The 18,535-nt window shown below is 36.6% G+C and overlaps 2 protein-coding genes across 2 annotated transcripts in view; one reads left to right on the top strand and one right to left on the bottom strand.

Annotated features, from left to right (window-relative positions):
* Nucleotides 1-11,721, top strand: part of LOC111804784 (DNA polymerase zeta catalytic subunit) — a 26,137-nt gene extending 14,416 nt beyond the window's left edge. The window contains 12 exon segments of the mRNA XM_023689579.1: nt 309-584; nt 1,905-2,012; nt 2,693-2,898; nt 3,256-3,559; nt 3,805-4,422; nt 5,015-5,168; nt 5,246-5,261; nt 6,515-7,219; nt 8,131-8,248; nt 8,793-9,145; nt 9,496-9,594; nt 10,213-11,721. Coding sequence (XP_023545347.1) covers nt 309-584; nt 1,905-2,012; nt 2,693-2,898; nt 3,256-3,559; nt 3,805-4,422; nt 5,015-5,168; nt 5,246-5,261; nt 6,515-7,219; nt 8,131-8,248; nt 8,793-9,145; nt 9,496-9,594; nt 10,213-11,413 — 4,158 coding nt within the window. The 3' untranslated portion in view covers nt 11,414-11,721.
* Nucleotides 11,722-12,441: 720 nt separating this feature from the next.
* On the bottom strand, nt 12,442-17,071 carry LOC111804710 (linoleate 9S-lipoxygenase 6-like). The gene is made up of 9 exons (XM_023689468.1): nt 16,740-17,071; nt 16,374-16,663; nt 15,685-15,922; nt 15,258-15,596; nt 15,094-15,179; nt 14,907-15,014; nt 14,525-14,829; nt 14,171-14,434; nt 12,442-13,403 (listed from the first exon to the last, which is right to left on the bottom strand). The coding sequence occupies exons 1-9, from the start codon at nt 17,032-17,034 to the stop codon at nt 12,650-12,652; spliced, it is 2,679 nt and encodes an 892-aa protein (XP_023545236.1). The 5' UTR covers nt 17,035-17,071; the 3' UTR covers nt 12,442-12,649.
* Between the last annotated feature and the right edge of the window lie 1,464 nt (nt 17,072-18,535).

Here is an 18,535-nt window from a genome sequence, read left to right as displayed (position 1 = left end):
TTTTTTTTTTTTTTTTTTTTTTTTTTTTTTTTTTTTTTTTTTTTTTTTTTTTTTTTTTATCTTTCCTTTTGTTTATAATCAGGATTCCATCATGGATAACATTATTTGTAATTATATGTTTGTTTCTTTGTTTTTAAATGAATCAGGTCCCATCACACTGGGAGTTTCCTCGTCTTTTCTAACTATTATTTTTGTTATTTTCTTTTTGGTGCATTCTGTTAGCTACAATTAATTTTCTTACAAATGCCTTTTTGTTTCTTTGACGAATGAATGTAGTTGAGTTAACCATATGAATATATTTTTGTTAGGTCGCTTCTCAACCTGCAATGGAGTGCCTACCACTTGTGATGGAACCTGAGTCTGGTTTTTATGCTGATCCTGTTGTAGTTTTAGATTTCCAGTCTCTTTATCCATCCATGATAATTGCTTACAACCTATGCTTTTGTACGTGCTTGGGCAAAGTAGCTCCTTCAAAGGTTAATACACTAGGAGTTATTTCATATTCACCGGAACGACAGGTTCTTGAGGAACTGAAAGATCAGATACTGCTCACTCCTAATGGTGTGATGTACGCACCACCAAAGGTAAATCTCTGAAAATGTCTTTATATGACAATATGGAACATAAAGAACATGATAATATGAGAAATAAAGAATATTGCAGGGGGTTCTACAGACCTAAATAATACTTTTTGCTGATAGATCTAAATTTATATATGATTACTACTTTCTAACACGGAAATAATTTTATGCTATAGTTATTAATTGCATTAGATTTGGTTTAACGTTTTTTTCCCTACCATGAATGAGGTTATTGATAGAAACTCTTTTGACCTTAGCAAGCATCATTTTTGTTTGGTTTTGTTTTGTTTCTTTTTCGTTGCAATGATCTTTTAGGTCTCATTTACTTCATAGGCATGAGAATGAGGAGAATAAAATTAATTTACATAACTTTTAACATTGTGTTTACTAATATTATGTTGGATTCAAGATAAAGAAAAGGTGTAACAGATCTAAATTTCTATACGATCACAATTTTCTAATGTCATTAAAAGAATTTTATACTAAAGTATATTAACTTTGTTAGATTTTAGTTTAATATCTTCCTTTCTACCATGAATGAGGTCATTGATCGAAGTTCTTTTGACGTAAGCAAGCATCATTTTGTTTTGTTTTATTTATTTTTTTCCAAATGATCTTTAAGGTCTCATTTACTTAGTAGGCATGAGGTTGAGCATTGCTAAGGCCTTATTTTGGAACCTATGGCTGGAGAGGAACCAGCAAGCGTTCAATAAGACCAAATCAACTTACAAAACCTTCTTTAACAATGTCCTATTAATGGTTATGTATTGGTGTAAATATTACCCCCTTTTCTGGTTTTAGTCTTACCATATTTTTGGTCAAATGGATGACTTTTTTGTAACTCCATTTTTTGGCTCTCAGGTCTTTACCCCATCTCTTTCGTAATATTTCATACATCAACAAAATATTTGCTTTCTCTAAAAAGAAAAACTTAGTGGGCATGAGAATGAGGAGACTCAAAATGAAATCAATTGGAATGAGTTAATGTAGAAATGGACTAAATTTTTTAATATGCATATACTAATACTTTGTTAGAGTTAGGATAAAGAAAAATCTGTCTTAACATTATTCTTGTTGTTGCTGCTATTATTGAATTATTTACTTATTATATCATTTTTTTTTCACAATGAAACTCATTGCAAAAGTAAAGATGAATAAAGATGAAAAAAAACTAAGAAAGAAGAATGATTCTCATTTTCTAATTATTGTTCTGATGAGTAAATCCAGCCTTGGGTTTTTTTGCCTATCACGAATGGATAGATTCTATGTTATAGGGGAATGAAAATATTGACATCAGTGCTTTGTTCCCAACTGATTCCTCAGGTTCGTAAAGGTATATTGCCTCGTCTTCTGGAGGAGATATTATCGACTAGAATCATGGTGAAACAGGCAATGAAAAAGCTGGCTCCATCACAGAAAGTTCTTCAGAGGGTATGGCTATTTCAGACTACAGTAGTCTATTATTTTTCAGATCATTTCTGTTAGTAGTAATTTATAAATGCATTGATGTTTTTGTGTTTACCCCTAAAATATTTGAAAAACTATTTTTATATGTGAACAGGATAAGATTTTATAAATGTTGATCGATTGTATTATGCATAACATGCATTTTTGTTTTTCCAGTACGTGATCAGTCATGTACATGAAAAACAGATGTGATTGAAAACCTTTAATTTATGTTCTAGTTACTAGTTTACAAATGTACATCTAGCCTTATTTGGTTGTGATTTTTTATTTGGAACTCATGTATGAAATAGTACCTTGACTAATTTAGTAATTGAAATTTCTTAAATACATCAAATTTTAATTATTACTTTGTAAGAGATTTGTAAGTTAGTTCTTGAATAAATGATATCAGACAGCATACGTTAAAAAAATTGAAAAAGCTTGGATTATTTAATTTTTATTTAGTTTTATCTTTATTTCATACTAACTATTTTTTGTTTGTTTCTTTTGTTTTTTGCAACTAAGTTCAACATTGCCTTCGTGTCATTCAGTTTATGAAGTGTACATAAAATGCCTTGCTGTCTTGGATTATCGTATATCATTAGTGCCTGTTGATCGTTCCTTATGAGTGCATTGCTGAGTCAGTGATTTGTTACGCTTCTCAGGTGTTTAATGCAAGACAGCTTGCTTTGAAGCTGATAGCAAACGTAACATATGGTTATACAGCAGCTGGTTTTAGTGGTCGTATGCCTTGTGCTGAGCTTGCCGATAGTATTGTTCAGTGTGGCCGCCGTACACTAGAAAATGCAATCTCATTTGTTAATTTACAAGAGAAATGGAAGGCTAAAGTTATTTATGGGGATACTGACAGGTACGATATCTAATTAATTTCAACCAGTACGAGTTTAACTGTGTTGAGCTTGCAGCATGTAATCAATATTCATATATGTCTTGTGTGGAGCTTTGAGGAAGTAACAAATTTATCAATGATGTATGCATGTTTGTAAGCCTTATACACGTGTGTGTGCGTATATATGTATATATATATATATAGACACACATATATACACACATATATACACACACACACACACACATATATATGTACACATATGAAGACTAACTTTCAAGCATGCCCCCAAGATTTAGCAGTCTTAATTAGTGTGGGAAGTGGAATTTTGTTGAAGGACCTTTTAGGTTTAAGCGCCTGCTTTTCCTTTTCATGCAGCATGTTTGTTCTTCTAAAGGGACGTACGGTTAAACAGGCTTTGGGCATTGGCCAGGAAATTGCATCTGCAATCACTGCAATGAATCCCAATCCAGTTACACTCAAGATGGAGAAAGTTTATGCCCCTTGCTTCCTTCTCACTAAGAAGCGCTATGTGGGCTACAGTTTTGAGAGCCCTGAACAAATTGAACCCACTTTTGATGCTAAAGGCATTGAAACTGTACGGAGAGATACTTGTGCAGCTGTAGCAAAGACAATGGAGCAGTCATTGAGGCTTTTCTTTGAACATCAGGATATTTCGGAGGTGCATTTCTCCACCTGTTGCTTTCTATAAAATTAATTGTTGGATAATGTAACTATTAGATCATATCTTTTTATTGCTTTTAACTGCTGTTGAGACTTGAGAGCACTGCATTGTTTGTTCTTTGAGGGAACGCAATATCTAAAACTTCAAGCGAGCTTAGAATTACTTGTTTTGCTCATTTTTCATATAATGATGAATTTCACAACTACCTGATTGGGTGATTTAATCTGTTTTTCAATGCACAGATCAAAACATATTTGCAGCGCCAATGGAAGCGGATTCTTTCAGGAAGGGTTTCAATTCAAGATTTTGTCTTTGCAAAGGAGATACGGCTAGGTACATATCGTACTAGGGGTCCATCCTCACTTCCACCAGCAGCAATTGTGGCCACTAAGGCAATGAGGATTGATCCAAGGGCAGAACCGCGTTATGGAGAACGAGTTCCTTATGTTGTAATTTATAGGGAACCTGGAGCTCGCCTTGCCGATATGGTTGTTGATCCAATGGACCTTTTAGCCGTGGATTCCCCCTACAGATTGAACTGCCTATATTACATCAACAAACAAATAATACCTGCCCTGCAAAGAGTTTTCGGTCTTGTTGGAGCCAACTTAAATCAATGGTTTTCGGAGATGCCTCGTCCAGTCAGGGAAGTGTTTTTTAAACAACCCTTATCAGCTGCGAATCCTAATCGGACCCGAATTGATTATTACTACCTATCTAAGCATTGTATACTATGTGGCGAGTTAGTCCAGACCTCATCTAATTTATGCAACCAGTGTCTACAAAATGAAGCTGCAGCTACCACTGCGATAATCAGAAAAACTTCGAAATTAGAGAGTGAAACGCAACACCTTGCTGCCGTAAGTACCATTGCAATATTTTTTCATTACATTTGGTCTCTGGGATTCCTTGGTTACACCAATCTGCTTTCAATAAAATATGATGCCGTTTTCGCTATGCTGTTAGATTTACTTGATTAGTTCTGTCATTACTGAAGTTTCACTAACGTGACGTTCATATTTGATCTATTTTTCTAAGAAAATTGCAAAAACCACCCATAGAATATGACTCAACATGTAAAATGGATTAGTGTTTAGGAGTTGTTTGCAACTTGGTTTTAGTTGTTGTAGGTTGGTTGATAGGCTAAGATTTTCTAAAATAGGGTGTTAATTTGTTACCGGCTAAGCCCACTGCTAGGAGATATTGTTTTCTTTGGATTTTTTCTTTCGGGCTTCTCTTCAAAGTTTTTAAAACGCCTCTATTAGGGAGTGGTTTTCACACCTTTATAAAGAATCTATTGTATTTGTACACTTTTGAAGTTTCTTTCTAATTTTAGACTCTTTGATACCTGGTTCCTGGTTGCATGACAGTTAATTGGATTCAACAATTTCATAAGTCGATATATTTCTAAATTTACAATTAACAATGCCATAAACTTTCGTCTCTTTACAGATATGCCAACATTGTGGAGGAGCAGACGGGATCGTGGAACGTGGTGTGAAATGTACTTCACTCGCGTGTTCAGTTTTCTATGAAAGGCTTAAGGTTCAGAAAGAATTTCGTGGTCTTGTTGCTGTTGCTGCACACAGAGACCTGTATCCAAAATGTACAGTTGAGTGGTTCTGAACTTAAAATCTCTTTAAAATCTCCCCCATTGTTCAAAAGGCAGGCAGCCCTCTTCAGGTACCCTACATTTGCAGCTCTCCACCCCTTAAACTTAGCTTTTAGAAGGCCTCATCAGCCACCACGGTATATATACGTATAGCTCTCTATCATATCTGCTGTTCCCACTGATAAGAAACTGGCTTGAATTAATTGCCATGTTCTGAAACATATATCTTTCTTTCACCTGATGTATAAATCAATGTAGCAAATTCTAAGGAGATTGGTATACGTAGCTTTTGATTAAAATGAGGAGGTATATGTATATCTTCGTTTATCTGGATCGAGCCGATTGTCAAGTGAAGAATTAAGCTAAAAGTTAGGCACATTCTATAATGATCGAACTTGTATTGAAATGAAATGAATGAATGCAAGGTTTTCATACAAATTAGAAAGGAAGGTTCATTTAATATATAGGATAAATGGCTAGACAATGAATTAGTAATGGTAGTTGGTATGTATTTTAGATATTTACTCGGGATTCCTCTTTCTTATTCTTAAGCTAGATCTTCGAGACCGCTTGATTTTCTACCAGATCTTCGAGAAGGCTTGATTTTCTTGTTCTTTGGCTGAATTTTGACTAAAAGATTATAAGTCAACTATTTTTATCATTTCCAGGAATGTCTCGCATAACTTCTTTAATAATTTTTTAACAAAAAAAAAAAAAAAAAAAAAAAAAAAAAAAAAAAAAAAAAAAAAAAAAANAAAAAAAAAAAAAAAAAAAAAAGAAAGAAATATATATATATATATATATATATATATATATATAGTGTAAACACTAATGGAGAGGGAGATACTCCTTAATTTTTGTAATCGCCAAACCTCTATTTTTTTGGAAAAGCAACTCGACATCTGCTGAAGAAATTCCTCCCCTCCCAAGAAGGATTAGAATCACTGCATATATAACGAGCCCCAATCTCGAGACTAAAAACAGTGAGATCAACAATCTCACTTGCGGCCATTGGGGCCGTAGATCGAGTTTTGGGCTAAGATTACCGTCCTTCGAAACTCCCTAAGGTTACCGCTCTTCGAAACTCCCTTTCCAAGATTAGCTTTCCAAGACCATGTATATTGTGAAATGGTGCAGGTAAATTAACCATATGGTAAAATTAATAAATTGGTTAAAATAATTTAATAAAAAAAAATAGTATTTACAAAAAAAGAAAAGAAAAAAAAAAAGAAAAAAAAGGAAAAAAAAAAAGTGTTTTTTTTTCGTTCTTTTCAGTGCAGACCTTCTTTTTAGGGTTTAAGCTCTCCTGGTTCAGTCGGTCCTCCCATGGAGGGTTTTAGCAATCCAGCTCTAACCTAATCCCTCTCTTCGACGATGGCGCAGTCCCCCTTCTCTCTCCTCTTCCTTAAGCGTCTTTCCTTCTCTTCTCGATTCTCTAATGCACCTCTTTCTTCGCCCCTCCTTTCTCCTTTCCTCACTATCGGATCATCCAAGCGATTTTTCACCTCCGAAATCTCGTCACCCCCCTCATCACCTTCTTCCAATCCCAAACCCAATTCCCTTTCAGCCCGAATGAGCTTCATCTTCGATCAAATCGACGCCATTGAAAAAGAGCGCTCTCAGAAGGACCAAACTCTGCAGAGAATTCGAGCCTGGCGTGAGTCGAAGGCCAACCAGAATCCGCCCGTCGAGGATGGGCAACTGGAATCGACGTTAGGGAGTGGTAATCTTGCGGATAATGTTAATAATTCGGAGTCTTCTTTGAGAATGGACGAAGAAAATGAGGTGGAAAGGACGGAGAAGAAGAGGAACGAAATTGAATTGGTGCATCCATGGCCGGAGTGGATCGAGTTGATGGAAAGGTTAGTTCATCAGAATTACTTTGATCACAGGAGGAAAGATGAGAACAAGATGGTCGAAGAATTGGGATTCAGTGCCTCTGACCTTGCTTTGGAGGAGGATGTAGGGTTGGACTTGTCCAAGGATTTTAAGGCAGTTTATACTGCGTGTCTGAATTTTGGGAAGGACCGGTTCGACATTCTCAGGTTAGTAGCTCTGCATTTCCACTTCAGTATGTGAAAAAAGTTTGACAATACTTGCTCTGCGATTTCACTTGAGTGGTATGTTGTAAAGACAGTTTCTTGGCCCATTGCATCTCCTTTTGAACAGAATTTCTTGTTTACTCTTTGAAAAATGTTCTGAATTGCACGGAATATAAGTCGTCTGAAATTATTACTGCATCATGATCTTCTGTTCTTGTTGGGATTATGGGCGTTGATAGTTTTGCCTTTTCTTTGAACGACAGATATTTCCGGCAGTTAAAGAAGAAAACTTAGTGTATCAATTGTAGGAGGATAAGTGCTACTGGGATTATAGTCTTTTAGAATCCCCAGTTTTAGCTATAATTTTGTAACGACCCAAATCCACCGCTAGCAGATATTGTCCTCTTTGGGCTTTCCCTTTCGGGCTTCTCCTCAAGGCTTTAAAACGCGTCGGCTAGGGGAAGGTTTCCACACCCTTATAGGTGTTTTGTTCTCCTCTCCAACTAATGTGGGACATTACAGATTTTCTGTGGGATCTTTGTATTCTTTCATTTATAAGCTAGATTTTTCTTAGAAAAATGATAATGAGATTGCATACGAGTACATTTGTTTTGATAGTTGTAGTAAAGTTGAACCTTCCACTCGAGTTACATTTTTCCCCCTTATTGATCTGCTTTTCCATTTTAATCGGAGCGAAAGCTAGGAATGTCTCTGACAAAAATTCTAATATTTCTTTTCTTTTCCTTTCCAACCATTTATGTGTTAATTTCTTCTTGTCTTTAGGTTAATCAACCATATTGGATTTTCGTTTTCATGTGCAGTTAATCCTTGTTTTGGAGATGTGTATGTAAATTTCCAGAATAGATGCGATTTTTGTTAATACTCATTCTATATATATACACTTTTTATTGCAGGTCGTTGTCAAGAAAAGACATCCAAATTTTGGTTGGTTTTGGGTGCCCAAGTCCAGACAAGAAGGTTGTTTTCTCTGCAAAACTCTTGAGGAAGCTCGTTCATCTTGATGAAGGAGATGTGAGTACTTCTTTTCATGTTGTATTTGTTCCTAGCATATCATGGAATAATGAAAATGATCATAATACTGAAAATGCTTTGTTTTGCTTCCAACTTGTTTATTGTCTTACCGTTTACAGGTTTTTGGCTTCTTTAGTTTTTCCTTCACACCTTTAACTTTTAACTAGCTATGTTTTGAATTCTATGTTAGGTACAGATCACGATTAGGGTTTATAGTTCATTGTATTGCTGAATTGGAATAAAACTTTTCTTCTGGTAGTAACATGCTACCGATTAATGATAATTCATTAGGACCATTTTCAGATATTATTTCCTCCTTAGGGCAGGAATTAGTAACAAAATAATATATATTTTTTCAAATAGTAACATTTAGTCTTAACATACATTGAAGATATTATTTTATTACTGTCCTTGCCTGATATTCCCCCCACAATTTTATTTTCTGCTGCTTGTTTGACCTAAGTAGTATGGTTTACTTTTTTATTTTTTCAATCTTTGTTGCATTAATGGTGATGAGGTGCTCTATGCTCTTCTCTGTCTTCAGGTTTGCAGTTCCTGCAGTTTAAGAAATTCTTGTGAAAGAGCATATTTGGTGACTAATAAAGAAGATGAGGCTCGCACAATCGATATTATGCGACTTTTATTTACTTTTGGTTTTGATCACATGAATGGAACTGTTGTCAATGATTCCCTTCTGAAGCGAAAAACGGTTAAAACAGTTGTTCGCAAATTACTTCATGGGGTTGTCAAGTTGGGTTCAGTCCCAATAGATCCTACTCTTTCTCCTCCTGTAATCAAAAGGCCTCCACCAAAAGTGAAGCAGCCCCCACCTCCACCGAAGAAGCGAGTAGGACGTGATGATGTTGAGATGAAAAAAGGGGATTGGCTTTGTCCCAAGTACGTGTTTTTTACGTTGTTCCAAGCGTTTAATTTATTCTTGCTGGAAGACTATTATGCTTTCTTTGAAGTTATAACTTTATGTAAGCGGTTTATTGCTTCATATTTAAGGCTCATATGGAACTTAGAAAACCAGATCCTAGAAACTTATAGTATTATAATTGGCGATACTATTATGTGATGGTGGTCTTTAGTGTTAAACTACTGTATTTTGCCTTAGCCTTGTGTAAATACACTGTACTAGTAGCAGTTGTCAAAATTTTGGCGTATCTTTAGATTGCTCAATAATCTCTTTTCCAGTTTCACATTGAGTATGATGTCTGAAATGCAAATTAACAAACCACTTTCAGGTGCGACTTCATGAACTTTGCAAAAAATACGGTGTGCCTGCAGTGTGACGCCAAACGTCCTAAACGGCAGCTGCTACCAGGCGAATGGGAATGCCCAGAGTAAGAATTTTCACATATTAATCTTTTCTTCATTTAGATAATTCAACTGTACGATGGTGGGTTCCATCGATCATTATTTATTTGGGAAACAAAGTAATATTGTTGATTTTCTTTCTTTGTTGGGGGAGTTCCAATGTCTGCTGTGGAATGGATGTTCGCTTTAGTGTCCTTGCCCTTATAGAGTAGAGATCTTTTCTAGTCACTCCCTCCTTTGTCGAATCAACCATTCTCGTTGGAGAGATTCAATTTTTGCCTTGATGTGTAGGATGAAAATTCCCAAGATTCTCCATGGTAGGGTGAATACTTTGGTCATGGTGTCTAGGAAGATGACTAATTTGATGGAGCCGTGGTGTTGCATTCTTTGCAACATGGTTGTATAGGACCTTGATCATATCCTTTTGATGTGGGCTTCAGCTACGAAATTTTTGTGATTATTTGCGTAGGATTTTAGGAGACGCCGTGAGAAATAAAATAGATCATAAAAAAATCAAAGTGGCTGAAGCCGAAATAACTAATTTTGGATGTTCAGCCACAACACTATATGATATTGTGTAGAAGCAGAGATTAGATTTTGGTGGTCAGTTCCTGATTCTCTATTCGTTTTGTTATCTGTGGCAGATGCAACTTTCTAAACTATAGGAGAAATATGGCATGTTTCCATTGTGAATGCAAGCGGCCAACAGACACATTTTTAGATAATGAAAAGCAAGAAAGTCAGCACGTTCCTTCGAAGTTCGAAAAGATCGCCAATAGGCAAGAGGTCTCTAATGCTTGGAATTTCGACTTCGACGATGATGAGTCAGATGGGGCAGATGTTGCAGCTTTTGAGTATGCAGATTCATCAGTTGCAGCCGAAGGATCTCATGCCGATAATCTGGCGAGAGGAAGCAAATTTAACTCCGATCTCCCGGAAAGACAGCACTCTGATGCTGGAAATAGAGGTCCAGGCGTCGGATTTGACGATTTTGTCGATGAGGAGGACGATATCGACAATTATGAGCTAGATAGCTCAGTGAACAATTCAGGAAGGCAGCCTCATTCGGTTGATTTTTCTGACATTGAAGGGCACTCAGGGTCAGAAGATGGTGATGACTTTGGCCATAGATCTGGTGTCCCATCTTATAATAAGCGTCCAAGACGTCAACAAGCAGCTTTCTCTGATTCTGAGGGCGATGAACTTGATTCTGATGACGATATTTCTGCTAAGAAGAATTGGAAATCTAGTCATCTGACCAGTTCAAGACAGAAAAGTAGAGACAATGGTCGATCGAGGAGGGGATTAAGCTATGGTTCTGATGAAAACCTCGACTCCGACCTCGATGAGGATTTAGATGAAAGACCTCGATCTAGACGGAGTGAAGGAAAGGATTTCGACTCCAATAGGAAGCATTTTCAAACGAGAGGAAGTTCTCGTATGGGCGGTCGATCATCCGAATCAGATTTTGATGATTTTGATAGAGGTATGCGTAGACAAAAATTGAAAGGGAATCAGAGGGAAAATAATCGAAGGGGAAGCGACACTCGAGCTCGTGGAGATAAATACAGTAGAGGAAGTGAGTTTCAGTCTAACAATTTCAGAAATGGTAGAAAGAACACATTTGATGACGATTTTGATGATTTTGGTGACAAGTCCCATCGGTCTCGTGGTAGCAATTCAAGATTTCGTGGGAACAGTCATGGCGGGCGAGGAACATATAGCTCGGGGAGTCCTAAAGAAGGTTACAAGAAAGATCGACCAAGAAGGTATAATGAATACGATACAACCACGGATAAGGATTATGGTGACTTCAAAAACAGTCGACGTGTTATTGAAAGATAGAGCCTATTTGAAGAATAATTCATAATTTGGGTTCGGGCTCGGGTTCGGGTTACTGATTTCATGTTCATCTCACTGCTAACCAAAGATCTATTATGGGATTGCTGCAAAATCAATCCTGTTTTGTTCTGTGGTGTTTCAGGCTACAATCACCATATGATCTTTAGACAGTCAAGTCATTTGAATTTATGTATTATTTTTGGTTTTATGAGTGGGCTCTTACTCCCTCTCATACATCGTTTTTGATCTATTTGTACATAGTACTTTTTTGTATTTTTTTTTAAAAATAATATCTTCAAAATTTGAGAGAATTTGTCGGGAATTCGTGAGAATGAATGAAGATCCTATTTAAATGAGAGTGATTACGAAGATAGGATAACTAAAAAGACTCAAAAAAAAAAAAAAAAAAAAAAAAAAAAAAAAAAAAAAAAAAAAAAAAAAAAAAAAAAAAAAAAAAAAANGAGTCACTACTTATGGCAACAAGATGCAACTTATGTTTTGGTGACTTAATTATAGGAGCTCAGCCATCAAGCTTATAACTAGCAGATATTGTTCTTACATATTATAAAGAATATTTCGTTCTCTTTCCACATCGATTGTAGAGAGAAATGAGTGTCAGCGAGAACGTTGAGCCCCAAAAGGAGGACACGTTGAGCCCCAAAAGGAGGTGGACATTGGGCGTGATGCTCAGCCCCAAAGGATTGGACCCCGAAGGGATGTAGATTGTGAGATCCCACATCGATTGGAGGAGGGAACGAGTGCTTGCTGGGGTCTAAAGGAGTGGGAGGGAGGTGGATTAGAAGAACAAAACATTCTTTTATAAGAGTATGAAAAATTTTCCCTACCAAACACGTTTTAAAAACCTTGAGCGGAAGCTCGAAAGAGAAAGCCGAAAGAGGACAATATTTGCTACCGGTGGACTTGGGCTATTACAAATATATTTTGCTCGGAGCAATATTATATTAAGTGACCTGAAAATTTTCTTAAGATGCATGTGAATAAGGATAAATCATACTTCATCCCAAGAAACATTCATCATTCTCAAACACAACTTTTTATTCCATAACACACACATAGGCAAGCCCATACATAAAATCCACTAAAGCTACATTAAGCATACTCTTTTATTATTAATAATAGCGAGCAGCTCAAAACATAGCCATACTTCAAACTCAATACACACACAAATTCAAACTTTCACACCACATACTTGGAGCTTACAAAACATCATTCATTGCTTCAAATGGAGATGCTATTGGGAATCCCCCTTGCAGTGAGTCCTTCACTACTCGATGGAATGAGCAAGGTATAAGGAAAATTAGCTGGCCCACTTCGATTCTTCAAGTTGATATCACGATTCCTCTCCATAATCCTTTCTTCAACTTGATATACCTCTTTTCCAAACTTCTCAAAAGCTTCCAATGCATGTTTATCCGATGTCCACTCAATGCTAGCTCGTTGTCCAAGATACACCTCGTCCGAAGCATGCCTTGATAAAATCTCAATAGCCGACATCCCAAGAAGACATTGTATTTGAGAGTTGATTGTCCTCAAGTATGCCTTCTCAGGGTTTGCCTCAAGTTCTTTGTACTCAGAGCTGCCTACCTCAGGCATCAATCTACGACTTATGGTTGGCCTATTGGGAACAAACCCTCCATATGGATATTGTCCAAAGTTGACGGCTGCATGAAGTGCTGAAGCAATCCATATGATTATGGTGCATGATTCAACTAGCTCGGCTATTGTGTGCATTTTTGGCCACCAGGGCTCATCTTTCTTGTCTGCGTGACCTTTTTCTCTTACTTCCTTCCACCATGATTGGAGTTCAACATCGTTTTGAATTGCCTCATCGTCTTTGTAGTATAGAGAGCAATAGTTTGCGACCCAATTCTTGATTGCTGACCAAATCTCAAGCCCATCAACAGCAAATGGATAATCTTCTATCAACAACTTAAGTCCATGTGGAGAATTTGAGTCCGGTATGGCCAATCCTCTACAACAAAATCAAACACAATGGGGATTTAAATTCATGAATTATCTTAGTCAAACACGTTTTGTTCCGGTTAAAACATCATCATTAGCCCAATAATTGAATGAGCCAATTGTATATCTATTTCACAAAAATGATTTAAGTATTTTAAAAATAAAAATATGTAAATATTTTAGGAAAAATATTTAGATAGGAATAAACTGTCTGGTCTCTCCTATAAATACCCTCCACCCTACTGGGTTTTTATCACAAGAAATACAAAGCATAGAAAACTGTAGTATTCTATAGTTGTCTTGTAATCTATTCTCGATTGGTCTTAATAAAAAAATGTTATGGTTGCCCATAAAGAATTGTGTTCAACAATCTAGTATAGAGTCATGCCCTAAACTTAGTCATGCCAATGAAATCCTCAAATGTCGAACAAAGAAATTATGAATCTCGAAGGTGTAGTCAAAAGTGACTCAAGTGTAGAATAAAGGATGTATTTTGTTCGAGGACTTTAGAGAAGGAGTCAAGCCTCAATTAAAAGAAAGCTGTTTGAGAGCTCCATAGGGCTCATGACAGACTCTATAATGTACTTTGTTCTAGGGGAGGATTGTTGGGAAGTAGTCCCACACTGGCTAATTTAGGGAATGATCCTGGATTTATAAGTAGGAATGCATCTCCATTGACATGCGGCTTTTTGGGGAAGCCCAAAGCAAATGTACGAGAGTTTATGCTCAAAATGGATAATATGTTGTAATTTGTAACAATTATGATCGAAGATTTACCTCTTGGTAAGATCCATTGGCAATGCTTGTTCAACGAAATTCCAATCCTTATATATATAAGAAGATAGCTCCATGGCGTATTTTGATTGGAAATGGGTGTCTTCAATTATCCCACCGGCGTTAACAAGAACTTGCCTTGCAAGTGCATTTATAAACATGGTGTCTTTGAAATGAGGAATTAGTAACTTATGAATTGGATGAAGCACACTTAAGTGTCGGTGTGTTGCGATCACAAATGGCTCGACTACTGCATGTGTGAACAACCTACAATAATTTTGAAGTGTCGAATGTAAAATTAAAGAACGAATATGAAAAATTGATATCGATGATTATTGAATTTTACGAGGTCGATACCAATGAGAATTAATTTGATGGTACCCAACGTCGTTCACAGCTACATAAGCTTTGGCCAATTGCCAAATCGAGCTTTCCACTCCTTCTTCAGCTGGAAAGTATAGTTTACTAATGGCACCATGTCTATCTCCTTGAGGGTGTGGCAAGCTCAGCTCAATAACCAATGGCTTCAAAGTCCCATCATCTTGTAACAACAAGAGTGTCCTTGTGGCATAAGTCTTTGTAGATGTTGAATTTATCTTTCTAAGATATGGCATCAATGCATCGTGATGATCCAATATGTAAAGCTTGTTTTGCTCGATTGCCTATCGATTGACCAAATCAATTATTTCATTAGCTCGTTCTAACATTTTTTGAAAATTTAGTGAACTTCACGAATTACCTCATTGGCGCTGAGTCCATTCAGACCGTACTTTATGTGTTCTTCCGAGATAGTGCTATCTTGATTTCCGTAAACGGAAGGGTCAAGCTTGCTTAAGGGCGGAAATTGCTATGAAGGGAAGAAAATATAAATAAACACTTAAAAAAGGAAAACACGGAGAGAAGTAAATATATATGAGAAGAATTACTTGAAGACGACTAATGATTATAGGGTTGACTCCCGCTAACATTTCTCTTGCAAATTCTTGATCAGTTCTCCACGCAGACTTATCATCTATCACGAGTTTGTTAAAAAACATGTTAGTGTGGGTAAACATAAGTTCAACGGGTTAAAACAAATATCCGCTTATACCTTTGACAACACGAGGAACCGAAAATTTAAGAAATCTTTCACCATCGGTCCTTAAAAGTTCTTTGAACATGGGCGGTGTGAGGCCATTAGTGAGGTCTCTAAAGGCATTAAATGGAATGGGAAATCCTCCCTCATAGAGATTATGTAGTTCTTTGAAGCTGTCAAATTCTCCTGGAGTTCGATTAACTATACCTTCAAGGCCTGGTTTGATGTTTTTAGTAAGTGCCTTCAATGCATACCCAAGAAAATCTGCCATCTTTAAGTGTCCAAAGTTTTCATCTCTTGGCACATAAATGTTTAACCCTACCACTGATTGCAATCGGCTCTCATAGCTAGGATCTGCAAAATTCATTGCCAAACACTATTATCATATGAATAAAAACTAGCTCTAATATTTAAAACTCGTTTAAAATCCGAATATTCCAACCTCTTCTACAAAGTGGCCTTCCCGTTCTTCCTCTACGAGGATAAGGATATTTGTTCCCTCCCATAATAGGACGAACAAGACTATTACCACCATCAGGATCAGCTATGTCATTGTAGACATCGTAGTCATAAATTCTATCCCATTCTTTTCGCTCTCCCCTTCCATCTCCTCTAAGATTGATCAATTCTTCCTCTCGATACTTGCGAAGTGGGGCTGGTGTCTCACTCGGAAGATATGTCTGCAAAACAAGGGTTTTGTTAAGGATGGTTGGGAGAGGAATCCCAAATCGACTAATCAATGGGCTGATCATGAGTTTATAAGTAAGCAATACATTTTCATTTGTATGAAGCCTTTTGGAGAAACCAAAAGCAAAGCCACGGGAGCTTATGCTCAAAGTGGATAATATCATACCATTGTGGAGATCTATGATTCCTAACTTGGTATCAGAGATGTACCCTATATTTAACCATGTCAATTCTCAAATGTTGAACTAAGAAGTTGGGACCGTTGAAAGTGTAGTCAAAAGTGGCTCAAGTGTCGTGGTTGATCATGAATTTATAAGTAAGAAATACATCTCGATTGTTATGAGACATTTTGTGAAAACAAAAAAACAAAGCTATGAGATAATATCATACCATTGTAGAGATATGTGATTCTTGATCAGGGTAACAAATTGATTAATTAATTACCTTATTAGCAAAGAAAATACGATCTTTGTTGTATCGTCGTTGAGGGTAAACCCATGAGTTGCAATCGAAATGGACTTTTCCATAGCCGGGAACATCCTCGAGAGTGAGCGACTTAAGAAAGAACTCACTTGTATGTCCATTTCTTATATAGAAAGCTCCTGGATACCCAAACTCTTCATCCCATTCAAAGTTGATTTGGAACACTGACTCGCCAGCAAATAATGGTGGCAGTGAGGTTAGCCACCTCTCCAAATAAGCACGCCGCCCAACTTTCCCTCGTGGATCGTTAGCTATTCAATAACAACACTCATCAAACCCCAACAAAGTAATAACAATGCCCACAAAATAATTCAAAGGAACACTTACAATGGCGATCAACATGAGTTGCACTCACGAGTTCCAGCACAATTCCACTGCCCAACAGCTCAGTGACACCATCAATAACAGTGGAGTGAAGCTCAGTGAAGTCCAAAACATTGCTTCTCATCAAAATCACCTTCCCTTTAATCTTCTTCTTCCCGATCCGACCGATGTCGGTGGCACGGTCGACGATGTTCCCTCCAGCATTTACGACCGACCCAGCAATGTCACCGGTAGTTCTAAGAACGTCGCCGGTGGTTTTAAGGGCATCCCCTATAAGGTTTTTCCCAATCCCAAACATTCTCTCTTTTGTTTCTCTGTGTTGCAATAACTTGGAAGAAGGTGGTTTGGAGAAGGTGAAATTGGTATGCTATTTATAACACCAAAAAGTTGGTGATTTCTGATCTTCAAGCTGTGTGTCAAGATTCTATTTGTACCTTTCACTGTTCATTGCATCACTTTTTTTTTTCCTTTCTTTTAGTTCAATTAGAATATTTGGAATGATAATTAGTTTAATTATTTCTTATAAAACTTCTCGAGCTAAAAAAAATTCTACAAGGGGCCCTAATCAACGTGGGATCTTACGATTTACCTTGTTTCTGGATCTAGTATACTCGTTGCTGCTCATTCTCCCAATCACCCTAATCAATATGGGATCTCACAATTCACTCCCCTTTAGGGTCTAGCATCCTCATTCCCCCAACCGATGTGGAATCTCAAAATCCACCCTTCTTAAGGGTCCAGCGTCCTCGTTGGCACTCGTTCCTTTCTCCAATCGATGTGGGACCCTCAATCTACCCCCCTTCGAGGCTAACATCCTTGTTGACACACCACCTCATGTACACTCCATTCAGGGCTCAACTTCCTCGATGACACATCGCCTGGTGTCTGGCTCTGATAACATTTGTAATGGCTCAAGCTCACCGTTAATAGATATTGTCTTCTTTGGTTATTCATTTTTTAGCTTCCCCTCAAGGTTTTTAAGATGTCGGCTAGGGAGAGGTTCCTACACCCTTATCCAAAATGTTTCGTTCTTCCATTCCCAACTTGTGTGGAATCTCACACTTAATATCTGCGCTAGCTTTTAATTTTATAGATAATATTTGTCGGATCTTATCATTTAGTCACATGTAAACTCGCTCGAAACAAAAATCCCCGAACAAAAGATGAAATTAAGCTTCTACAAGTTCAATGGATTTAAAGTATGTATTATATGAATCAAAAGATTAGGTAACTAAAAAAAAAATATAGGATTATGGATGATATTTTCCTAAATATTAAGAATGGGTTAATCAAAACATACATAATTGAAAGGACAAGAGTATCCTATTTACTTTCTTTAAAGTTGAGAGAACCTTTCATTTTGTATAATGCTTCATGTACTTTCAATATTCCTTATATGATTCTTCAAACATTCAAATTTTACTTCAAAAGAATTATCTACAAACTTACTATACAGTTTTATAAATAACTTTTAAAAATTAATTTTTACTTGGAGGATTTTGATAGAGATATTAATGTTTTAGTGATGAACGTCAAACTAGATGGGTAAATTTGTTAAAGATTTCGAAAATAACACGAGGTACTGTACTAAAAATTTTTGACCGCTTCTGTGAGTGTTAAAAAATTTTGGTGATCAATAGTACGATCAATCCAACTAAACCAACTTGGACGGTATGGGTCGGGTTATCAACTTATTTGAGTTGAGTTGAATTGAGTTCAAATAAATAAAAATTTATGAGTCGAGTTAGATCATAGGTAATTTATTATTATTTATATATTCAATTATATAGTTATTTAAT

This window comes from Cucurbita pepo, chromosome LG11, assembly GCF_002806865.2.
Source record: "Cucurbita pepo subsp. pepo cultivar mu-cu-16 chromosome LG11, ASM280686v2, whole genome shotgun sequence".
Lineage (NCBI taxonomy): Eukaryota > Viridiplantae > Streptophyta > Magnoliopsida > Cucurbitales > Cucurbitaceae > Cucurbita > Cucurbita pepo.
This window is presented reverse-complemented; position numbering and strand designations above follow the sequence as displayed.